Raw genomic sequence first — 25,058 nt, forward strand, 5'->3', positions numbered from 1 at the left:
TAGTGGAGTTTGGAGTCAGACTGTTTGAGGGTGTGCACAGGTGTCTTTTTATACTGATAACAAGTTTAAACAGGTGCCATTACTACAGGTAATGAGTGGAGGAAAGAGGAGACTCTTAAAGAAGAAGTTACAGGTCTGTGAGAGCCAGAAATCTTGATTGTTTGTTTCTGACCAAATACTTATTTTCCACCATAATATGCAAATAAAATGATAAAAAAACAGACAATGTGATTTTCTGGATTTTTATTTCTCAGTTTGTCTCCCATAGTTGAGGTCTACCTATGATGTAAACCAATCGCTGTCTCCTGTGGCTGGATTTCACACAGGTACCAAGATGGAAGTAATGGGGCCTTCAGCAGGCTTTCGATGGCAACCTATTGACATGCAGTGATCATATCACGGGTGGTGCTATGGGCACCTACATTGATGCCCAAGTGTTAAATATGCTTATTTTGCACATTTATTTAATCAGGTCTGGCACCTGTAGTACTCCTACTACTTGTCAATCCATCTGGACCTGTTAGTCGTACTTATAGGCTCTGTGAGATCTTTGTGACTTGAAGTTTTGTAGTGGAATTCCTGAAAACTTGCACAACATCTAGCAAAGCTCTTGTTTCTTCCCCCGTGAGGAAGGTGAAGGAAATCCACGCAAAAATAGCACAAAAAATCAAAACAGGCTGGCTTGGCCAATGTTAAATATGGTTATTTTGCACATTTATTTAATCAGGACTATTCACCAGGTGCGTTACTCTTAAAGAAAAATGTCATGATATTTTCATTAAAAATGTAGTGGTTTATTGAATTGTCCACAGAAAAACCACATTGCAGCAAAACATAAAAATAGAAATGGTTACGAACAGATTATCCATTTGTAAACATCAGCGCTTGCTCCTCTTCGTTTCTGAGATGTAGTAGAAGTCATCTTTCTTTCATGGAGTAGAATCGTGGCTACCAGCATTTCCTTCCTTGTGTGACTTGTCTGACGTCCATGAAGAATGATGGTGAAGGCAGGAGGTGACAGCTCCCACGTGACAACCCCACACCCTCCTAAGAGATGTTATTTATATGTCCCACAGACCACGTGTTCTCTCTATATGGTGTTAACTTATACTCTGAGATAGATAGATATATATATATATCTAATATATATATTAGCTTTTGTAATGTCAGCGAGAAGAGACAATGTGTTCAGTACAGAATTGAGAATAAGAATAATTAATATTTAACACCAAGCAAGATCTCTTGCCTTAACCCCTTTACCAACTTAGACGTATCCATACGTCCAGGGTGGCTTGTACTTACCGACCTTGTACGTATGGATACATCATGGCGATTTTGCACGCCCAGACAGCTCACAGCCGGCACTAAGTGCAGGAGCAGTGCCCGCAGTGCTCCTGGCACTTTTCAACCCCCTTAAATACTGTGATCACAGCATTTAGCATGCATGAAGAGGGAGTGTGCACCCGTAACATCATTGAGGGGCCCAAATCATTGCCATGATGATCCGGTATCGTCATGACGATATCTGGGTCACCAGGCACTAGCAAGTTATTTAGGTCATGCGCAGTGCATGATCTAACTAACTTGTATCTGAAGAGCTGACAGCTGTAATTAAATTGCAATGCTGGTGCATTAGAACTGCGATCAGACTGCAGAAAGTCCCACAGAGGGACTTGGTAAAAAAGTAAAAAAAAATCTTTCAAAATAGTAAATACATTGTGCCCATAAATATTTTAATGGGAAAATAAAGTACCCATTTGTTATCGTCCCGTTCGAAAGAACCAACCTATAAAACTGTCCCAATAGTTAACCCCTTCAGTGAGCACTGAAAAAAAAAAGTTGCTTTTTTTTATCATATCACCAAACATAAAGTGGAATAAAATGCGATCAAAAAGACAAATGTAAATAAAAATGGTACAGCTGAAGACATCCTCTTATCCCACAAAAAAACAAGCCGCCATACAACTCAATCAGTGGAAAAATAAAAAAGTTATATCTCTCAGAATGAAATGGAAAAAAAAAGCATAAAAGCACTAAGGCTACGTTCACACTAGCGTTGTCGGCGACGCAACGCACAACGCACGCAAAAACGCAGCAAAATGCACGCAAAAACGCTGCGTTTTGCGACGCATGCGTCGTATTTTGCCGAAATTTGGACGCAAGAAAAATGCAACTTGTTGCGTTTTCTTGGTCCGACGCTTGCGGCAAAAAAACCGCATGCGTCGCACAACGCAGCACAAAAAGACGCATGCGTCCCCCATGTTAAATATAGGGGCGCATGACGCATGCGTCGCCGCTGCGTCGCCCGACGCAAACACGACGCAAAACGGGAAACGCTAATGTGAACATTACCTAAAACACAAAAAAACTATATACCGTAAATGTGGTATCACTGTAACTGTACCTGAATTGCTGGTTTGTTCATTCTTATTCCGAAAAAATTGGATTTGAAAGCGGTCAAAAAATGCAATGTGCCCTAAAATGATACCATTCAAACCATTAAATGAGTCACATAACTACTGGAAGAAATATGAAAAAATTATAGCTCCGACCCGAAGAGTAAAGTCGACTAATCACTTACAGTATACCGTACGAGGAACACTTTACAAAATAAATAAAACAAATTCTTCACCTGTTTTTTTTTTTTCGTTTTTTTTTTTTTCATTCTACCTCCCAAAGATCGCAGTAGCGCTCGGCGCACATTTATCCTGCGCTGTACGCTGAGTGCTTACACTGGAGTTTCCATGTAAATCTCTGAACTGCATGGTTCAGATGAAACCCCTGGCAGAAGATTCATTATAATGAGGCAGATGGAGGCACTATGGACGCCCTCTGGCCTATGATCTGGCGGTCTCCATCTTTTTAGGCGTGCAAAAAAGTGCAGTTGGCCACAGTTTTGTGCATCTTTTTGAAAAGAAGGATAAAGCTGAACAGAGGCCAGATGGAGTCAAGAGTAACCGCTGCCTCATTGAATGGATCTCTCGGGGGGGGGGGGGATCTGAATCACATCTCTCAGAGATTTAGATGGAAATCACAATGTAAGTGCTCAGTGTAGAGCGCCAGATAAATGTGATCCCAAATGTTATGTAAAATATTCCTAACAAAATCTTCAAATACATTCACAAAAAAAGGCCTCACTGCTGTCCGTCATCTGTCAATGGAAATATACGGGGCTTCCACGTTACTGTTAGCGCCAAGGCTTTGGAAAAGCAAAATGGCTCCTTGCCCCCCAAATGAAATCCAGCGAATTCTGCAGTCCCAAATCCAAATGCCCCTCTCCCTTTTTGAGCCACAGTGTGCCTAAACCACATTTAGCATCCACATATTTGGCATTTCTGTAGCGATAAGAGCCCGCCTAATTTATGAGTACGTGTCTCCAGAAACATGAACTGGGCACAGTGTACTGGTCACTACAACGGCAGTTTGCAATTTTCACTCAGCAACATCCACTGTTGCGTGTTTTTGGAAAACAGTCATGGAGTCAAAATCATCGCTACACCTGTAGACAAATTCCCAAATTGAATATAATTTCCAAAATGGGATTAAATGAACTGGGATTCTAGCATTATAGCGTTTGGGGGCTATGTATATTGAGTCCACAAACTATTCTAGAAAAATCTGCGCTCCATGAGGAAAATATTACTCTGTCCCTCCTGAGCAGCACTGTAGAGCCACATTCATTTTGTGACCCCTATTAGTCACTGAATAGTAATATATACCTCCATATATTAGCCATATAAAACTCCGGAGAACAGATGGAAGTTTTCTATAAAAAGTGAAAAAACTTTATTTTTACCCATACAAACAGTTCTTTAAAAAAGCACAAACAAGATAATGAAAGTGCTAACATCAAAAGACACCAGATATAAATGGTCTTCAGCACAATGATTATTATGTCATTGTATCAATACAACAGTATAGTGCAGACAAACCCTCCTATATAGTATCCCAGAAGGTATTACTCTCATTGATAGAAACCATAATCTTTACACCATAATCCCTCGCTTGTAACAACGTAGGGGAATGTCTATATCCAGGTACACCAGTTAAATAAGGCATGCAACCGTAACATGTGCCCAACACGGTGGTCCTAAAGATAGAAACAACAGGAGAGCATGTCTCACCTAGTGCTGAGAAGACCACTGCACACACCCCGACGCACGTTTCGCTGCTGTCAGCCTCGCTTTCTCAAGGAGAGTTGTCCACATATGGGGTATGTCTACATTCACCAGAAATTGAGGGACTCTAAAATCAGAGGCTAAAGCAAAATCTTGGTGGTAAAAATTAATAATTTTTATTTTCACTGCCCAGTGTTTTAAAATTCTGTAACATACCTGTAGTGTCAATAAGATCCCTGCCCCCTAAACAAATTCATTGAGAAGTGTAGTTTGTAAAATTGGGTCAGTCATGGGGGGTTCTGCTGTTCTGGCACCTCAGGGGCTTTGCCAATGTGATATGGCACCCTTAACCCCTTCATGACCTGACCTTTTTTTTTGTTTTCGTTTTTCGTTCCCCTCCTTCCCGGAGATAGAACTTTTTTTTTATCTTTCCGTCAATATGGCCATGTGAGCGACACCATTGGTTTTACCATGTTGTGTACTAGAAAACGGGAAGAAGAATCCAAGTATGGTGAAATTGGAAAAAAAGTGCAATCCCATACTTGTTTTTTGTTTGCCTTTTTTGCTAGTTTCACTAAATGCTAAAACTGACCTGCTATTATGATTATCCAGGTCATTACGAGTTCAGACACCAAACATGTCTAGGTTCTTTTTTTATCTAAGTGGTAAAAAAAATTCCAAACTTTGCTAAAAATTAAAATAAAAATTTTCAGATACCCGTATCGTCTCCATTTTTCGTGATCTCGGGGTTGGTTGGGGGCTTATTTTTTGCGTGCCAAGCTGAAGTTGATAATGATACCATATTGGTGCAAATACGTTCTTTTGATTTCCCGTTATTGCATTTTTATTGCAATGTCGCGGCAACCAAAAAACTTAAATTTTGGTGTTTAGACTATTTTTCTCACTACGCCATTTAGCAGTCGGGTTAATCCATTTTTTTTTTATTGATGGCTCAGGCGATACCAAATATGTGTATGTTTGATTTTTTGTTTTGAATGGAGCAAAAGGGGGTGCTTTGAACGTTTATACATTCAACTAGTTGAAGAGCCCGGCGTTGCCTGGGCATAGTAAATATCTGTTGTTAGTTATAGCACGTCACTTCTCTTATTTTCCCATCACGCCTCTCATTTTCCCAATCACATCTTTAATTTTCCCCCCTCACATCTCTCATTTTCTCCCTCACACCTCTCATTTTCTCCCTCACTCCTCTCATTCCCGCCTAACACTTGTCATTTCGACCTCACATCTGTCATTTTCTGATCACTACACTATTTTCCCTCATTACTCTCATTTTGCACTCACACCTTTTCATTTTCACCTCACACCTCTCATTTTCACCTAAGTATATACATGTTTGTCATCTCTTATATATAGTATACACCTGTATGTCATCTCCTATATATAGTATATACCTGTATGTCATCTCCCCTGTATATAGTATGTACCTGCTGTGTCATCTCCCCTGTATATAGTATATACCTGTATGTCATCTCCTCCTATATATAGTATATACCTGTATGTCATCTCCTCCTATATATAGTATATACCCGTATGTCATCTCCTTCTATATATAGTATATACCTGTATGTCATCTCCCCTGTATATAGTATGTACCTGCTGTGTCATCTCCCCTGTATATAGTATATACCTGTGTCATCTCCTCCTATATGTAGTATATACCTGTATGTCATCTCCTTCTATATATAGTATATACCTGTGTGTCATCTCCCCTGTATATAGTATATACCTGTGTCATCTCCCCTGTATATAGTATATATCTGTGTGTCATCTCCTTCTATATATAGTATATACCTGTATGTCATCTCCTCCTGTATATAGTATATACCTGTGTGTCATCTCCCCTGTATATAGTATATATCTGTGTGTCATCTCCTCCTGTATATAGTATATACCTGTATGTCATCTTCTATATATAGCATATACCTGTATGTCATCTCATCCTGTATATAGTATATACCTGTAGGTAATCTGCTCCTGTATATAGTATATACCTGTGTGTCATCTCCTCCTGTATATAGTATATACCTGTATGTCATCTCCTCCTGTATATAGTATGTACCTGTATGTCATCTCCTCCTCTATATAGTATATACCTGTGTCATCTCTCCTGTATATAGTATATATCTGTGTGTCATCTCCCCTGTATATAGTATATACCTGTGTGATCTCCTGTATTAGACCTCGTTCACACGTTATTTGCTCAGTATTTTTACCTCAGTATTTGTAAGATAAATTGGCAGCCTGATCCCCAGCCAACAGGAAGCCCTCCCCCCTGGCAGTATATATTAGCTCACACATACACATAATAGACAGGTCATGTGACAGCTGCCGTATTTCCTATATGGTACATTTGTTGCTCTTGTAGTTTGTCTGCTTATTAATCAGATTTTTATTTTTGAAGGATAATACCAGACTTGTGTGTGTTTTAGGGCGAGTTTCGTTTGTCAAGTTGTGTGTTTTGAGTTTTGTGTGGCAACATGCGTGTAGCAACTTTTTGTGTGTCGAGTTGCATGTGACAGGTTAGTGTAGCAAGTTGTGTGCAGCAAGTTTTGCGCATGGCGAGTTTTGCGCGTGGTGAGTTTTATGTCTGGTGCCTTTTGAGTATGTGCAAGTTTTGTGTGAGGCAACTTTTGCATGTGTTGCAAATTTTGTGCATGTGGCAATTTTTCCGCGTGTGCAAGTTTTGCGTGTGGCGAGTTTTCCATGAGGTGAGTTTTGCACTTGTGGCGAGTTTTGCGTGAGCCTAGTTTTTGCATGTGGCGAGTTTTGCGCGTGGTGAGTTTTGAGCGGCGACTTTTGTGTTTCGACTTTTATGTGGCGAGGTTGGTGTATGTGTGGTGAAATGTGTGCTGAGGGTGGTATATGTGTTCAAGCACGTGGTAGTGTGTGGCGCATTTTGTGTGTGTGTGTTCATATCCCCATGTGTGGTGAGTATCTTATGTCGGGGCCCCACCTTAGCAACTGTATGGTATATACTCTTTGGCGCCATCACTCTCATTCTTTAAGTCCCAGTTGTTCACATCTGCAGCTGTCAATTTGCCTCCTACACTTTTCCTTTCACTTTTCCCCATTATGTAGATAGGGGAAAAATAGTTTGGTGAATTGGAAAGCGCGGAGTTAAAATTTCACCTCACAACATAGCCTATGACGCTCTCAGGGTCCAGACGCGTGACTGCAAAATTTTGTGGCTGTAGCTGCGACGCCTCCAACACTTTTCATTTCACTTTTTCCCCATTATGTAGATAGGGGAAAAATGGTTTGGTGAATTGGAAAGCGCGGGGTTAAAATTTCACCTCAGAACGTAGCCTATGACGCTCTCAGGGTCCAGACGTGTGACTGTGCAAAATTTTGTGGCTGTAGCTGCGACGGTGCAGATGCCAATCCCGGACACACACACACACATACACACACACACACACACACACACACACACACACACATTCAGCTTTATATAGTAGATATAGCTTAGCGATATACCTCTCTGTCTTCAGTCCTCTAGAAAATGGCGATGCACACAGCGCCCGGAATCCCTGCATTGATCAAAGGCCTCTACTGACTGCCGGTGGGCAGAAGTGACGTCACGGAGTATTTCCTCCCCACTTGCTGGGAGTGAGCACCGGAAATCAATGCACCTGGGACCCGGGGGCGGCGGTGACATGCGCAACTTAGTATTCGCCCTGGATTCAACCAGATGGGATATAAAAACAGGATGAGGTAGGACAAAACACACACCTCCCCTTGAGAAAGCATTCCGCAAAACGCGCGTTGGGGCGTTAATGGTACCGTGGACGGGCACTTCAGTCTAATATGGGTATGTATTAGATCTTACATATGATATCTTGTTTTGCACTTTTTGGCACTATTGGCACTTTATGACCTGTTGCTTCCACTTTAGGAGCGACTTCTGTTACTTGGTCTATGTATTAACCCATAACCCATTACTTTTCCACTGTACCACGTGTGTTATACTTGAGTATACTCTCTTCCGCTGACCCTATATGTGCTATTTAATACTTTTATTGTGTTATATCTTTCAATAAAATCTATATATTTTATACTATACCTTTTCATGATTGGTGTGTCTGGATAGTTGTTATCCACTTTTTTGGTTATGAATTCTCAACACACCCCGTTGTAGTTATATTTTGGAAATCACTATTATGGTGAAGGTTCCTATTAATTGATATGTCTTTGGACATGTTTTGTAGTTCTCATTCGCTAATTATTCCAGCAAATTTTGCATTCAAAAAGTCAAATGGCACTTTCTTTTCCGAGCTTTTCCATGCGCCAAAACAGTAGTTTTCCCCCACATATAGGAACTGACTATGGAAACTTAACACTAGACCTCAAGTACCTTGGATGGTGTGCCTCTCCACTCTTCCTACAGACTCTGGGACCTTTATTTCCAAGGTCTAGTGTGAAATATCCATAATCAATGATGGTTTGGGGAGCCATGTCCACTGTGTTTTATCAAGGCCAAGTCAGCGCAGCCGTCTACCACGAAATTTTAGAGCACTGCATGCTTCCCTCTGCTGACAAGCTTTTTGGAGATAGAAATTTAATTCTCCAGCAGGACTTGGCACTTGTCCACACAGCCAAAAGTACCAATACCTGGTTTAAAAACCACAGTATCATTGTGCTTTATTGGTGAGCAAACTCGCCTGACCTTAAAGGTAAGGTGCCACCAGTTTTCTTGTATTTTGTTTTTTTTGTGAAATTAAGCTTAAAATAGTAATTAAAATGTATTAATGTAATGTTTGCACTGTTTGCAAACATTTCTATATGAAAAATATTATATATTTTTCTACAAATATACATATTTACCACTAGGGGGAGCATTTTCCGTTTTGGACCCCCAAGCAGCTATAGTAAGATTTAACAGCTCTGCCCCAGGGATATTAGACCACCCAAAAGGGGAGGGAAATGGTGATGTCAGCAGTTACTGCCCCAATTTTTTTGCTAACAGTAAGAATGAAGAGCAGCATCACAGGGCAGCACCATTTTGTGTGTGACTGCCCTGTGACCTGCTATCACCAGCAGTTACTGCATCAGAGGCACAGCTTGGTTACAGAGGAGCAGAACATAGTGGACTCGGCAGCATTTTTTGTGAATAACATTCTTGCCATCCCCCTTCCCCCACCTTAATCCCTGTCTTGTCAGCTGCCCTGCTCTCTCTCTCCAGGTGTCACCTCCCTCTCTGCAGGCTGTGAGTGCAGCTTACAGGAGATCACAGGGACTGTGTGTGAGGGGGAGGCAGAGACACAGCAGGAGAAGCACACAGGGCAGCGTGTGAGGAGCAGAGGATGTGTGCCTGCTTGGAGTACAGAGGAGCAGTGAGCGCTTCTTCTGTCCTGCCATAGAGAGCACAGGGCTATAATAAAATGGCAGCTAGTCACACCTACAGCAGTGAGTTGTGCAGCCCACAGAGGCGTGCCCAGCTCACTGCTAATGCTGCTGCAATGTTACAGATAGGGTCAGCGCCAGTCTATTATCTCCTATGTCCATGGGGTGCCGTAATCTGACACTGATAGTGCCCTGCTACTGCTGCAAAACCAAGATGTCAGCCCCCAGTGCATTCTTTAAACTCATATAACACATGAAATCTGTTTCACATGCATTTCAAACTTGCTTATAGCAGCATGTTATGCTACATTACAGTGATTTATTAATGACCTACAAACGCGGTACCCAGGGCCGGCTCCAGGTTTTTGAGGGCCCCGGGCGAAAGAGTCTCGGTGGGCCCCCCCTTTAACACATACCCCGATTCATGATCGCATATAAACACAGCCATGTAGTATATAACACTGCCCATGTAGTATATAGCAGCCCATGTAGTAAATAGCAGCCCATGTAGTATATAGCAGCCCACGTAGCATATAGCAGCCCACATAGTATATAGCAGCGCCACTCACTCATGCACTGGTAGGACTAGGAGCTCCTCCTGAATCTGCCTCATAACTTCAGCAGCAGGGCAGCCAGGCAGGGGCGGAGATCAGAGCAGAGAACGTGCTCTCTCCGCCCACAAACAATGTCACACTGGCTGCCTTCTCTTAACCCCTATGTGTGCCTGCCTGGTTGCAACTCACTGAGTGATAAGATGCTTGTGTCAGAGCTGGCACATAGGGGTTAAGAGAACGCAGCCAGCAGTGACTTTGTGGGCGGAGAGAGCATGTTATCTCCTGCTCTGCTCTCCCAGCTGTATCTATGACAGTGTGAGTGGGCCCCCCTCTCTCCCCAGGGTCCCGGCATTTGCCCGCTGTGCCGGGTGCTGACGCCGGCCCTGGCGGTACCTTCCCTTTAACCCCATAAAGAATCTATGGGGTATTGTCAAGAGGAAGAGGAGACACCAGACACAACAATGCAGATGAGCTGAAGGCTGCTATCAAGCAAGCTGGACTTCCATAACACTTCAGCAGTGCCACAGGCTGATTTCCTCCATGCCACACCGCATTGATGCAGTAGTTGCTGCAAAAGGAGCCTCGACCAAGTATTGAGTGCATTTACTGAACATACATATCTGTAGGCCAACATTTCGGATTTTAAAATCATTTTTTCAAGCAGGTGTTATAAAGTATTGTAATTACTGAGATAATGACTTTTTGGGTTTTCATTGGCTGTAAGCCATAATCATCAACATTAGCAGAAATAAACACTTGAAATAGACCACTCTGTTTGTAATGACTCTGTATAATGAGTTTTACTTTTTGTATTGAAGAACTTAAATAAATTAACTTTTTGATGATATTCTAATTTTGTGAGATGCACCTGTATAAGAGCAGAGGTCACAACATGACATACCTGGAAATACCAGGTCAAGATAAAAAAAAAATCTAATTTTTGTTGACGTGGCAGAGGAAAAATGGGGTTCTACCTCCCCTACCTCACTTGACATCCCCAGAATTTTTCCAGTGCAGATCTTTTCAAATGTGGTGCCAGACACCGAGAAAAAATGTCTTCCTAAGAATAGGTTCTTTGCTCCAAAAAGCACACAATTTGGCACCTGCCATTCCAAACCTAGACGCTGCAAAAAGGTGGGGTATTTTTTATTTTTTTAAGGTTCAGTGTGCAAAAGTAGCAAAAACATAAACAGTCTAATGTTTTGCTTCTTTTGCACACATTTCCATATTCTGCGAGACATTTTTTTATTTTTCTGATTACTGAGTTGCGTGAAGGCTTGTTTTCGGCAGAATTTTTGTAGTTTCTCACTGGCACCATTTTGGGGACCAAAACAATTATTGATCTGTTAATTCCAATTTATGGTAGCTGAGAAAAAAAAAACTGATACTGTTTTTTGTTTTTGTTTTTTTGTTTTTTAAGTTTAACGCAGCCATTAAGTGACACAACTTTATTCTTCGACTCAGTTTTTTAAATTTTCTTTTTTTATTATGCCATTTACCATGCGGTATAAGTGACACAATTACTTTATTTCTTTGGGGCAGTATTACAGTTATGGCCGAATCAGATTTATCTACTTTTTGGTTTGTTTTGCTACTTTTAAAAACGTAACTTTTTTGGGAAAAATAAAAAATACTGTTTATTTACATAACCATATTTTAAGTCATGTCGTTTTTTTGTTTTTTTATTTGCTGACAGAGCTGTTTAAAGGATTGCTTTTAGCATGACTAACTGACATTTTCAATGATACTGTTTTGGTGTATGTATGACTTTTTGATCACATTTTGTTTCTTTTTTTTTTTTTTTTTGGCGTGTCTGCCTGATGAAAAAGCTGTATTTTTGGCATGTTTTTCTAATATGTTATAAGCAGAATAGCAGTGGTGGTTCGGTGTGGACGTATAACGGTTTTCTTTTCTTTTAAGGTTTTCTGGTGTTACAGAAGAGGATCTACAGAACACCACCATTACTCTGAGAGATGTTCAGGCAGTCTTACTCAGCATGTTCAGCTGTGATACAATATTAATTGGCCACAGTTTAGAAAGCGACCTCTTTGCACTGAAGGTAAGGCAATCTGACCTTAGAAAGTAAGAAGAAAAAAAAAAAAAAATAGAAGACAGGGTAAAATATGTTTTTAATTTGCTCTAGTAGATGAACTCACCGACTGTAATGCTAGTTGCCGGCGTCCTTGCATATCCCCTTTCCTTCCTCCCGACAAGGATGCCAAACACTCACCGCCTCTGACATGGGCTGCGCAGATCTCCCGGCGGCACGACTAGTGTGCGGTCGCGCTCCCTGACTCTTAAAGGGGTAGTGTGCGCACTTTGGCAATGCCCCCAGCCAATAGCAGCAAGGCATAAAGTACAAAAGGCACGCTGTCCAGTAGGAAAGTGCCTGAGCAACTCCTGTATTTTCCTTACTGTGTTTATGCTACTTGTATGTTGTCAGGTCCCAGTCCTTGTGTTGGTGTATGTACCTGAAGTTGCTGCAGTGGTGCCCGAGCCTGAAACCGTTCTGGCAGCACTTTAACCTGCACCAGTCCCTGTCCGGTTAGCATTTCAGAGTCTGTACAATCTGAGCTTGTTCCAGTATCCAAAGCCTGTCCTGCTAATGACTCAGTCAGTGTTCGTCCTGTCCAATGACCCTGAACCTGTGTTGTCTGAACAATCCTGTCCTGCCTGTGACTCTGAGCCCGTGTCTGCGATCCTGACCCCTGGGGTCCGCAGTACCGGGACTTCCTATAAGTGGTACCTGGTGGCTATCTGCAGTTCAAGTCTTAACGCCACCATTAGGAGCTCTAGCGATAATCCAATCTTTTATTAATAATAACTTCAAGTCCATGGGATGAGTAGTGCTCCTTTCAGACCATTTAGTTTTGTCCACATGTTTCTCAAGACTCCACGTTGAAAAAGTGTGCTTGTATGTAAAATTGTTATTTTGATATCAATAAAAGCTTGGATTGGAAGATGCTGAATGATGCAAATTATCTTCTTGATGCTTGCTGCAAAATTTCTACACTTCTAAATAAACTGTGATGTATAACAGCTGGTTGAGGTATCACAAGGACCTGTTTGTCTTGCACATGGTCCATGTGTGGAGGTGTACAGAATGCCAGGATTGCTAAAGGACTAAGAAGCTGGCCTCTAACACAAGCGGTCGAACCCGCACTATTGTATGGACTTTTTACTTTATATTTCACTTTGTGCCGGACAAGGGCTGTATTTGAGTTTTCCTGTGATGTGGTTTGAGGAGTGAAATCGAACTGGTTCCTGTGATACCTCAACCAGCTGTAATATATCGCTGGTTGACTGGATACACTCCTACACATTGTTTTTATATCAAAACCGCATAAAATTTATTGTCAATAATAAACGTTACAGCTCCAAAACGAAAACCGCTTTTCTCATGTACAAATGAATAAAATGAAGTCTTTTTTTCATGCACAATGAAACAAAGTAAATGTACCAGCCTCACCAATCTATGTATTCCAGGCAGTATCAGTTCAAGCAGTTTAACCCCTTAGTGACCGAGCCAAATTTATGAAATCTGACCAGTGTCACTTTATGTGGTAATAACTCTGCAACGCTTCAACAAATCCCAGTGATTTTGAGACTGTTTTTTCGTGACACATTATACTTTATGATAATGGTAAATTTAGTTCAACATTTTTTGTGTTTCTTTATAAAAAATATAAAAAATTTGAGAAAAATGTTAAAAAATTAGCAATTTTCTAAATTTGAATGATTATCCCTTTAATCCAGATAGTCATACAACAACAAACCATTAATAAATAACATTTCCCACATGTCTGCTTTACATCAGCACCATTTGTAAAATGTTATTTTATTTTCTTAGCATTTTAGGAGGTTTAAAAATGTAGCAGCAATTTTTCAAAGAAATTTACCACATTTATTTTTTTAGGGACTTATCCATGTTTGAAGTGACTTTAGGGGTCCCATATATTGGGAAACCCCCAAACGTGATACCATTTTAAAAACAGCACCCCCTGACATATCAAAAACTGCTGTCAGGTAGTTTATTAACCCTTCAGGTGCTTTACAGTTATTAATGCAAAGTGGCATGACAGAAATGAAAATGTGTATTTTTACCACCTAAATGTCTCTAACTTCTAAACAGATTACAACAGCCGTCAGACTCTAAGGCCGCTATTTGGTCATGAATTGCCATCGCAAACATCAGGACAACAAAATCATGATCTGAGGGCACCAATTGGGATAAAGAAGAAGCCCCCACACTCTGTTAACCATTTATAATGATGTAGTCACTATTGACAGCAGCATCTAAGGGGTTAAACAGATTTAGAAGGTGCAAATACTGATCGTGGCTGGTACAGCAAGTTGTCAGCTATAGTGTACAACCGACAGGTGCTGGATTGTCATCTGTATGGGGAGGCTATTCTCTTATATCTCAGGTCAGTTAAAAGACGTATTGGCGGTCATTAAGGGGTTAAACATGTTCACCAGACGCACACCTCTCTTCAGCCCCAGCTCAAACTAGACCCTGCTGAGCTAATCCTGTCGTCTGTTATTAGGCCTGTAAACTCTGGGCTGGATTATGGTAATGATATTTCCCACCTAGACTCTTTTGGTTGTTCCTGAATCCCAGACCCCAAATCCAGTCAAATTAATCCTCTCAGTACTCTAGTGTAAAGGTACCGTCACACTAAACGATATCGCTAGCGATCCGTGACGTTGCAGCGTCCTGGCTAGCGATATCGTTCAGTTTGACACACAGCAGCGATCAAAATCCTGCTGTGATGTCGTTGGTCGCTGCAGAAAGTCCAGAACTTTATTTAGTCGCTGGACTTCCTGCTGACATCGCTGAATCGGCGTGTGTGACGCCGATTCAGCGATGTCTTCGCTGGTAACCAGGGTAAACATCGGGTTACTAAGCGCAGGGCTGCGCTTAGTAACCCGATGTTTACCCTGGTTACCATCCTAAAAGTAAAAAAAACAACCACTACATACTTACCTACCGCTGTCTGTCCCCGGCGCTCTGCTTCTCTGCTCTGGTTGTGAGCACAGCGGCCGGAAAGCAGAGCGGTGACGTCACTGCTCTGCTTTCCGGCTGCCCGGCGCTCACAGCCAGAGCAGAGAAGCACAGCGCCGGGGACAGACAGCGGTAGGTAAGTATGTAGTGGTTGTTTTTTTTACTTTAACGATGGTAACCAGGGTAAACATCGGGTTACTAAGCGCGGCCCTGCGCTTAGTAACCCGATGTTTACCCTGGTTACCGGCATCGTTGGTCGCTGGAGAGCTGTCTGTGTGACCGCTCTCCAGCGACCAAACAGCGACGCTGCAGCGATCCGTATCGTTGTCGGTATCGCTGCGGCGTCGCTTAGTGTGACGGTACCTTAACTGGGATAGATTTTTACATTACTGAGGCCAACTACCTTGGTAGCACTTATCTGCCATCCAGGACCTCACCTCCTGCTTTCTTACACATTATATACATATAGTCACTTGAGCTCTGATGAAGAGCTGGAGCCCTTCACTAATCTTGCCCACATTAATTTAATACCTAAGCTCGATGAAGACTACTCTGACTGAGAAAATGGTTTCATTTCATTAACAATGATCTTAAAGAACTTGCCAAAATATTAGCCAGTCACTTGAATTCCTTTTATACTTTAATATATTTGCGCCAGTCAGGTGTTATAAAACTCATACAGAAGCTAAAAATAATGTTCACTACGTTTTTAATGTTGTCTCTCTTATGATGTCAGGATGGGATGGGGGTCATGCTAGACAGCATATGTTAAATATGGATCTACAAAAGATCTACAAAAGACTTTTTAGTCTTATGATTAAATATCCAAATTACCTCTTCAGAGGGGAAGAGGACTAGAACTATTGTGCCACCTATTGGAAGTAACAATCCTAAAAGTCAATATCGACTGTTTAACCCATTAACCCCCAGAGGTATTTTTAATTTTGGGTTTCAGTTTTTGCTCCCATTCTTCCCAGAGCCATAACTTTTTTTTATTTTTGGTCAAAATGGCCATGTGAGGGCTTGTTTTTTACGGGACGAGTTGTACTTATGTTAAAACAGTGAAATTGCAAGAAAAAAAGTGTAATCCCACAGTTGTTTTTTGTTTTGCTTTTCTACTATGTTCACTAAATGCTAAAACTGACCTGCCATTATAGATTCTCCAGGTCATTACAAGCTGACTTTTTAATGATACCATTTTGGTGCAGATACGATCTTTTGATCGCCCATTATTGTATTTTAATGCAATATCGCGGCCACCAAAAAAAAACCGTAATTCTGGCGTTTTTTTTTCTCGTTACGCCGTTTAGTGATCAGGTTAATCCTTTTTTTTTTTTTTTTTATTGATCTGAACATGGCGATACCAAATGTGTTTTATTTTTATTTTATTTTGAATGGGGTGAAAGGAGGGTGATTTGAACTTCTTATATTTTTTTTATATATATGTTTTTAAAAAACATTTTTAATTATTTGTTACTTTTGGCATGCTTCAATGGTCTCCATGGGAGACTAAAAGCTGCCATAACCCGATCGTCTTTGCTACATACAGGCGCTAATCAGATTGGCTGTATGTAACAGAATTACTCACTTGTTATGAACGCCCCCCCTCTCCCCCCCCCCGGCTGGCTGCCGGTTGCTACTTTGCGGTGACCCGGGAGAGTGGTGAGGGAGACCGGAGAGCCGCTCGGCGGCCGGATGGCGATGCCTGATCAGTGACCTGCGGCATAAGGTACCTGCTTGCGGCGCCTGGACGGTGGGGGCCTGAGGTCTGGCGGACGTCAAACGAGACTGGCAGGAGCTCCCGTGTTCCCCGGCGGACCAGGAGAGGCAGAGCGGTAGACAAGCGGCAGGCGAAGCCCCGCCCACCTCTGTGTCCACATGCGGCAGGCGCCATCTTGCCGTCATACACAGCGCTCTGAAGCCGTATAGGGGGAAGAACCCGCCCTCCCCTCTCTCCTCCGGCTCGGGTCCCCGAGGCAGCGAGGGACGCTGAGAACATCCCACAGTGAGGAGCGGCCCCCCTCTCTCTCAACCCCATAAACCTGAAAGAACCCACAGAGGCCTCTAAAAAAATAAATTAATTTTTGACACCCCTTAGACTTCCCAAGGTTCTCTTAAATGATTGCCAGACATTAATAGCTCCTATCTCTCCTAAAGAAACATCAGATACATTGGCAACAATCCCTAATGGGAAAGCTCCAGGGCCATATGGCCTCCCTATCATCTACTATAAAAGGTTTCTTAAACACTTGCTGCCTCACCTGACATTCATAACTAGAAGGCCAACCTTTGCCCAAACAATCCTTGGAGGCTTTTATATCAGTTAAGAGGGAAAGGACCTCACCTCCTGTGCTAGCTACAGACCAATATCCTTACTCAACACAGACACAAAACTGTGGGCCAAAATTCTGGCAAACAGACTAAGCACCATTTTACCCAAACTTATCCATTCTGACCAGGCCAGGTTTGTGAGGGGAAGGGAGGGTAAGGATAACTCAGTCAAAATCATTCAATCTATTACATTTGCTAGGAACGGGGGGATTCCCATGACCCCCCTATCTACAGATGCTGAAAAAGCTTTTGATAGGGTAAGTTGGAGATACATGGAGCAGGTAATGATCAAGTTTGGCTTTCCTCCTCGATTTGTTCATGCTGTTTTTTCCCTTTACTCCCAGTCTACGAGCAGAGTGAGAATAAATGGCACCCTGTCAAACAGCTTTGACATAAACAATGGCACTAGACAGGGGTGTCCACTGTCCCCTTCTCTGTTTATCTTTGTCATAGAAACACTATTACAGAAAATTAGACAGGAATCATCTATAATAGGATTAAAAGTGGGCCCTATAGAATTAAAAACGTTAGCATTCGCTGGCGATCTACTCTTTTTTTATCACTAATCCTTTCCATGCGCTCCCGGCCATATTGGATATTTTTCAACAGTTCGGGCAGTTATCCAATTTTAAAATCAACACCTCAAAATCTGAAGCATTGAACATCTCCTTTCCACACTCCCAACTAAATGCCCTACGTTCCCACACCCCATTTTCATGGGCCACAAATTCCATAAAATATTTGGGGATAACGAGAGACCCTAACAATTTCTTTCAAACTAACTATAGCACACTCCTTAAAAAAACTTGAAAGTCTGACAAAGACGTATAATTTACCTACACTCTCTTGGATGGGACGTATAAATATTTTTAAAGCCTATATAATGCCGATAATCCTATATACATTTAGTATGATCCCTATTAATGTACCGCAGACCTTCTTCAGGAATTTAAAATCGATAATTTTGAAATTCATCTGGAATAAGAAACCAGCTAGACTACCTTACAAGTTCCTCTCCCACTCATGCTCATCAGGCGGATTGGGTGCCCCAGATCTAACTCTATATTTCAAAGCAGTACATCTAGGTAGATGGTTAAAAATGGTGTCGGGTTTTGAGAATGGAGACCTAAACAACATTGATTTAGCATTACTGGGCTCCGAAGGTATACCCTGTCTTTGGTCGCTAGCTAGACCCCCTTCTCACCTTAGACTAGATGAGGTGACCTTAACTACACTCCAAATTAAACACTTAGTGAACAACGATCTTCCCACAGACACCTTTCCCTCTATACTAGCACCCATTTGCACTATCCCTTTCCTGCTTGACCCCGACTTTCGAGACCCATATGGGCTCTGGTCCTCATTACCTAAAGAATCTTTAAATAGTTTCTATAATAACGAAATTCTTTATGGAGAGACCTGGCCTACAACATCACTAAACCACCCAAATAATTTCCTTCAGACACATGTTCGAAGAACCCTTAATCATGTTAGACGAAAGTTCCCTACTAAACCTAACTTGTCCTGGCTTGATATTTTGGCTAAAGCTTCTCACCCAAAAATGAAGAATATCTCTCGCATTTATTGGCAACTTAATACCCCATTGGGGAAACCAAACCCCTCTTTTATTCACTCTTGGGAATTGGAACTTAATATCAACCTTACAGAAGCCCAAATAGCTAAAATCCTGACATATGCAAGAGGCTTCTCCAGATGCATCTTACTTCAGGAAAATTCTTACAAAATATTAACAAGGTGGCACCTAACCCCAGCTAAATTACACCATTTGGGACTCACGGAATTCAATTCATGCTGGCGATGCCATAATTCTTTAGGGCACCACACACACATTTTCTGGGATTGCTTAAAATTAAAACAATATTGGAAGGATATACATAGCACTCTCCAGAAACTACAAATAAACTAACCTCCAAGCAACGGAAGTTTTACTTTCTTGCCCATCCAAAAATTTCAGACCCAAAAACATTGCCTCCTCCCTCTGATGATTTGTGCTGCAAAGTATTGAATTACTCTTCATTGGAAGGATGAGTACCCCCCCCCCCCCCTACTTGGGCAGAATGGTCCTCCAAAGTTAATCAAATATCTCGCCTTGAAGAGCTCTCAAGTTGGGAGACAGGCAACCATGATCTATATGTTAAGAGATGGTCTCCTTTGAGAGAATTGCAAAACCTTTATTTGTGTACCATTTGGAACGTTAGTTATTGAAGGTTTTTTTTCTCATTTAGCTTTTCTTTGCACACTGTTTGGATTGTAACCTTTTGTTTTCTCTATTACTCCTGTATTACTCCCTGAAACCAGAAAGTTGTTGTTGTTCCCTGCTTCTCCTTTCTTCCTCCCCCCCCCCATTCTATCCCTCCCTTTTTCTGCCTTTCCCCTTCCTCCCTAACCCCCCCCCCCCCCTCCTTCCCCCATGTCACAAAAAAGGAAAAAGTTTGTTGATTGTCTAGCCATTTAACCAACTGACTTGTACTGTATATTTGTACTTTTGACTTTGGTTGACACTAAATAATTTACAAAAAAAAAAATGATAGATAGATAGATAGACAGATAGATTAGCGAAATTAGGATTATTTAGTCTAGAAAAAAGACGACTGAGGGGCGATCTAATAACCATGTATAAGTATATAAGGGGACAATACAAATATCTCGCTGAGGATCTGTTTATACCAAGGAAGGTGACGGGCACAAGGGGGCATTCTTTGCGTCTGGAGGAGAGAAGGTTTTTCCACCAACATAGAAGAGGATTCTTTACTGTTAGGGCAGTGAGAATCTGGAATTGCTTGCCTGAGGAGGTGGTGATGGCGAACTCAGTCGAGGGGTTCAAGAGAGGCCTGGATGTCTTCCTGGAGCAGAACAATATTGTATCATACAATTATTAGGTTCTGTAGAAGGACGTAGATCTGGGGATTTATTATGATGGAATATAGGCTGAACTGGATGGACAAATGTCTTTTTTCGGCCTTACTAACTATGTTACTATGTTACTATGTTACTATACTTTGGTTGATTGAATCCATCTTGCAGTAGTTGTTTAATCTTTATTTGCAGATTTTAGTTAGTGATTTGTCCGTTCTCTGGGGTGGGGCTGTGGGCGGTCTTCATGTGGTGCTCTGATTAGGTATTCTTAATGCAGTGAACATATATTCCCTTAAAAGATTATTTTTAATAATCAAATATTAAACACCTACCCAGTGAAAAAACTGGTAAATTACCAATAATTGAGTAACTGACCAAAGAAAATTGCCTATACTAACACTGCAATAAGCCTAACTGACGAACCTGCCTAACTGTGGAGGTTGGCACCCTAATAACGCATCTGACGCCCTCACTCACCGAGGACTATCCCTCATTCCCCTAATTTAAACCTACCACTATAGGTGGGAAAACAATATCAATATAGGACAGTGATGAAAAAAAGCAGGAGACAATATAGTATAATGTATACGGCTTACAGGTATATAACAGGCCAAAAAAAGGATATAAATATAGATAAGACAATATTAAATTATCATTCCATACACAAATCAGTGCTCCAATATTGTCATTGATGGCATAACAATAATTTTCACCTAATCCCAGGTCTGATGCTTCATGCATTATCAAAAAATGATGAAGGATGGTGGCCACATCTCATATCGGCCAAACCTGGTGACCGGTTTCCTTTAAGGTCTTTCATTGCCTGCACATGAGGACAGAGAAATAGGGAATCAGAAAAACCATGCTAAATTTCTAATTGGAGTTATTTCTTATTATTAGTATTATTACTACATATTGGGAGAGGATGTTGGAGATAGGAATACCCTTTAACCCCTTACCGACCTCCGCCGTACTAGTACTGTGCATGTCGTGTCTCCCCCTTTGATGTGGGCTCCGGCGTTGAGCCCACATCAAAGTTGTGACATGTCAGCTGTTTTGTGCAGCTGACATGTGCGCGCAATAGCAGCTGGTGAAACCGCGATTCACCCGCCGCTATTAACCAGTTAAATGCCGCTGTCAAGCGCTGACAGCGGCATTTACCCGGTGCTTCCGGCCGCGCGGCCGGAGACGCTCGCATCGCCGACCCCCGTCACATGATCGGGGGTCAGCGATGCATCAGGATAGTAACCATAGAGGCCCCATCCAAAATAAAACAAAAAAAAATCAAACATACACATATTTGGTATTGCTGAGTTCAGAATCGCCCGATCTATCAATAAAAAAAAAGCATTAACCTGATTGCTAAACAGCGTAGCGAGAAAAAAATTTGAAACGCCAGAATTACGTTTTGGTCACCGCAACATTCCATTAAAATGCAATAACGGGCAATCAAAAGAATGTATCAGCACAAAAGTGGTAACCAGCTTGGCGCGCAAAAAATATGCCCTCACCCGACCAGAGATCCCGAAAAATAGAGACGCTACGGGTATTGGAAAATGGTGCAATTTTTTTTTTTCTTTTTTTTTTTTTAGCAAAGTTTGGATTTTTTTTTTACCACTTAAATAAAAAATAACCTAGACATGTTTGGTGTCTTTGAACTCGTAATGACCTGGAGAATCAAAATCACAGCTCAGTTTTAACATTTAGTGAACCTAGGAAAAAAGCCAAACAAAAAACAAGTGTGGGATTGCACTTTTTTGCTATTTCGCCACACTTAAAAAATTTTTCCCGTTTTCTAGTACAAGACATGGTAAAACCAATTGTGTCGTTCAAAAATACATCTCGTCCCACAAAAAATCAGCCCTCACATGGCCATATTGATGTAAAAATAAAACAGTTATGGCTCTAGGAAGGAGGAGAGCGAAACACGCAAAAACGAAAAAGGGCTGCGGTGTGAAGGGGTTAAGCTTAATTTGGGTTTTCAGTTGACATCTTTGTTCTTCCAAACTTGGGAGTCTGCATTCCCCCTTGTATGAATTCAATTTTAAATTTTTTTAAATAATTTTCCACCTACCATTAACCCCTTCATGACCTTGGGATTTTTCGTTTTTCCGTGTTCGTTTTTCACTCCCCTCCTTCCCAGAGCCGTAACTTTTTTATTTTTCCGTCAATTTGGCCATGTGAGGGCTTATTTTTTGCGGGATGAGTTGTACTTTTGAACGACGTCATTGGTTTTAGCATGTTGTGTACTGGAAAACGGGAAAAAAATTCCAAGTGCGGTGAAATTGCAAAAAAAAGTGCAATCCCACACTTGTTTTTTGTTTGGCTATTTTGCTAGGTTCACTAAATGCTAAAACTGACCTGACATTATGATTCTCCAGGTCAGTACGAGTTCATAGACACCTAACATGACTAGGTTATTTTTTACCTAAGTGGTGAAAAAAAATTCCAAACTTTGCTAAAAAAAAAAAAAATTGCGCCATTTTCCGATACTCGTAGCGTCTCCATTTTTCATGATCTGGGGTCGGTTGAGCGCTTATTTTTTGCGTGCCGAGATGACGTTTTTAATGATAGCATTTTGGTGCAGATACGTTCTTTTGATCTCCCGTTATTGCATTTTAATGCAATGTCGCGGCGACCAAAAAAACGTAATTCTGGCGTTTTGAATTTTTTTCTCGCTACGCTGTTTAGCGATCAGGTTAATGCTTTTTTTTAGTTGATAGATCGGGCGATTCTGAGCGCGGCGATACCAAATATGCGTAGATTTGATAATTTTTTTATTGATTTATTTTGATTGGGGCGAAAGGGGGGTGATTTAAACTTTTATTTTTTATTTTTTTTTTCACATTTTTTTTTACTTTTTTTTTTTACTTTTTTTTTACTTTTGCCATGCTTCAATAGCCTCCATGGGAGGCTAGAAGCAGGCACAGCACGATCGCCTCTGCTACATAGCAGCGATCTGCTGTTCGCTGCTATGTAGCTGAAAATCAGGTGTGCTGTGAGCGCCGACCAGAGGGTGGCGCTCACAGCTGCCGGTGATCAGTAACCATAGAGGTCTCAAGGACCTCTATGGTAACAATTCTGAAGCATCGTCGACCCCCAATCATGTGACGGGGGTTGGCGATGACGTCATTTCCGGCCGCCCGGCCGGATGCTGTAGTTAAATGCCGCTGTCTGCGTTTGACAGCGACATTTAACTAGTTAATATGTGCGGGCAGATCGCGATTCTGCTCGCGCCTATTATGGGCACATGTCAGCTGTTCAAAACAGCTGATATGTCCTGGCTTTGATGCGGGCTCACCGCCGGAGCCCGCATCAAAGCAAGGGATCTGACCTTGGACGTACTATCCCGTCCGAGGTCAGAAAGAGGTTAAAATACAGGTCAAAGACCTCAATTTGGTATGTAGTCATTGGATACATACCATATTTTTCTGGCTGAGTATGATTCATTCTATTACAATTATCATGTTGCCTAGAATCTTATCTTTGTTCATTCATTCTTCAGTTCTTCATTCTCCACTCCTAAAATTTGTCTGGCAGCCTGAAATTAACAAGATTTGTCAACCTACTTTTTGTCCTGAAGCCCTGGCTGGTTTGGAAGTACACCTAGTAAAATAATATTACACAGTTCAATTGTCCCAACTGAGTTCAATGAAACCCAACATGGCACTGACTACATTGAAGTCTAAAGCGTCCCTGATTTTAATTTGAAACTGCTTCTGTGGTCTAGCCCTCCTTCCCAGACTCCAGTATTGTGAACCGGTTATCCTATTCCCTGATAATTTAGGGTCATCTATCTTAGGCTATGTTCAGATTAGCGTTGCGCGCCGCTGCGTCGGCGGCGCACGAAAAAACGCGTGCAAACGCACGCAAAAACGCTGCGTTTTGCGACGCGTGCGTCGTTTTTGGACGAAAATCGGACGCAAGAAAAATGCAACTTGTTGCATTTTCTTGCGTCCGACGCTAGCGTCAAAAACGACGCACGTGTCGGAAAACGCAACAAGAAAAACGCATGCGTCCCCCATGTTAAACATAGGGGCGCATGACGCGTGCGTCGCCGCTGCGTTTCCCGACGCAGCGTCGGGAAACGCTAATCTGAACGTAGCCTAAAAGATATTGTCTCTGCTTTTCCCACACTCATCTGGCTCCAATTTCTCATAATCCAGTCTTTCCTTCTGGTCTGGAGGTGGGAGAATGCCCGTAGTCGATGAATAAGGACCACTTATGGATTGCAGATTTTGTCAATCTGCAGTACTAGGAAGAAAATCTTCTCTGCTTATGGTATGGCCTTTTCCTAATGTTTTTGTTTCAACAAATCCGTCATTTTGTGGGCTCAATCAGATAAAATTATTGAGATTCAAATTTAAAACCCCTTCATGACCGGGGGATTTTTCGTTTTTCCGTGTTCGTTTTTCGCTCCCCTCCTTCCCAGAGCCATAACTTTTTTATTTTTCCGTCAATTTGGCCATGTGAGGGCTTATTTTTTGCGGGACGAGTTGTACTTTTGAACGACATCATTGGTTTTAGCATGTCGTATACTAGAAAACGGGAAAAAAATTCCAAGTGCGGTGAAATTGCAAAAAAAGTGCAATCCCACATTGGTTTTTTGTTTGGCTTTTTTGCTAGGTTCACTAAATGCTAAAAATGACCTGCCATTATGATTCTCCAGGTCATTACGAGTTCATAGACACCAAACATGACTAGGTTATTTTTTATCTAAGTGGTGAAAAAAAATTCCAAACTTTGCAAAAAAAAAAAATTGCGCCATTTTCCGATACTCGTAGCGTCTCCATTTTTCATCATCTGGGG

General features: G+C 41.6%; 1 protein-coding gene across 1 annotated transcript in view; it reads left to right on the forward strand.

The window, feature by feature from the left end:
- Positions 1-25,058, forward strand: part of REXO1 (RNA exonuclease 1 homolog) — a 256,903-nt gene that overhangs the window by 206,939 nt on the left and 24,906 nt on the right. Inside the window, exon 14 of the mRNA XM_069740645.1 lies at positions 11,957-12,095. Within this exon, the coding sequence (XP_069596746.1) occupies positions 11,957-12,095 (139 nt within the window). The remainder of the gene's footprint in view (positions 1-11,956; positions 12,096-25,058) is intronic.

Source organism: Ranitomeya imitator, chromosome 1 (assembly GCF_032444005.1).
Source record: "Ranitomeya imitator isolate aRanImi1 chromosome 1, aRanImi1.pri, whole genome shotgun sequence".
In the NCBI taxonomy this organism is placed as follows: Eukaryota; Metazoa; Chordata; class Amphibia; order Anura; family Dendrobatidae; genus Ranitomeya; species Ranitomeya imitator.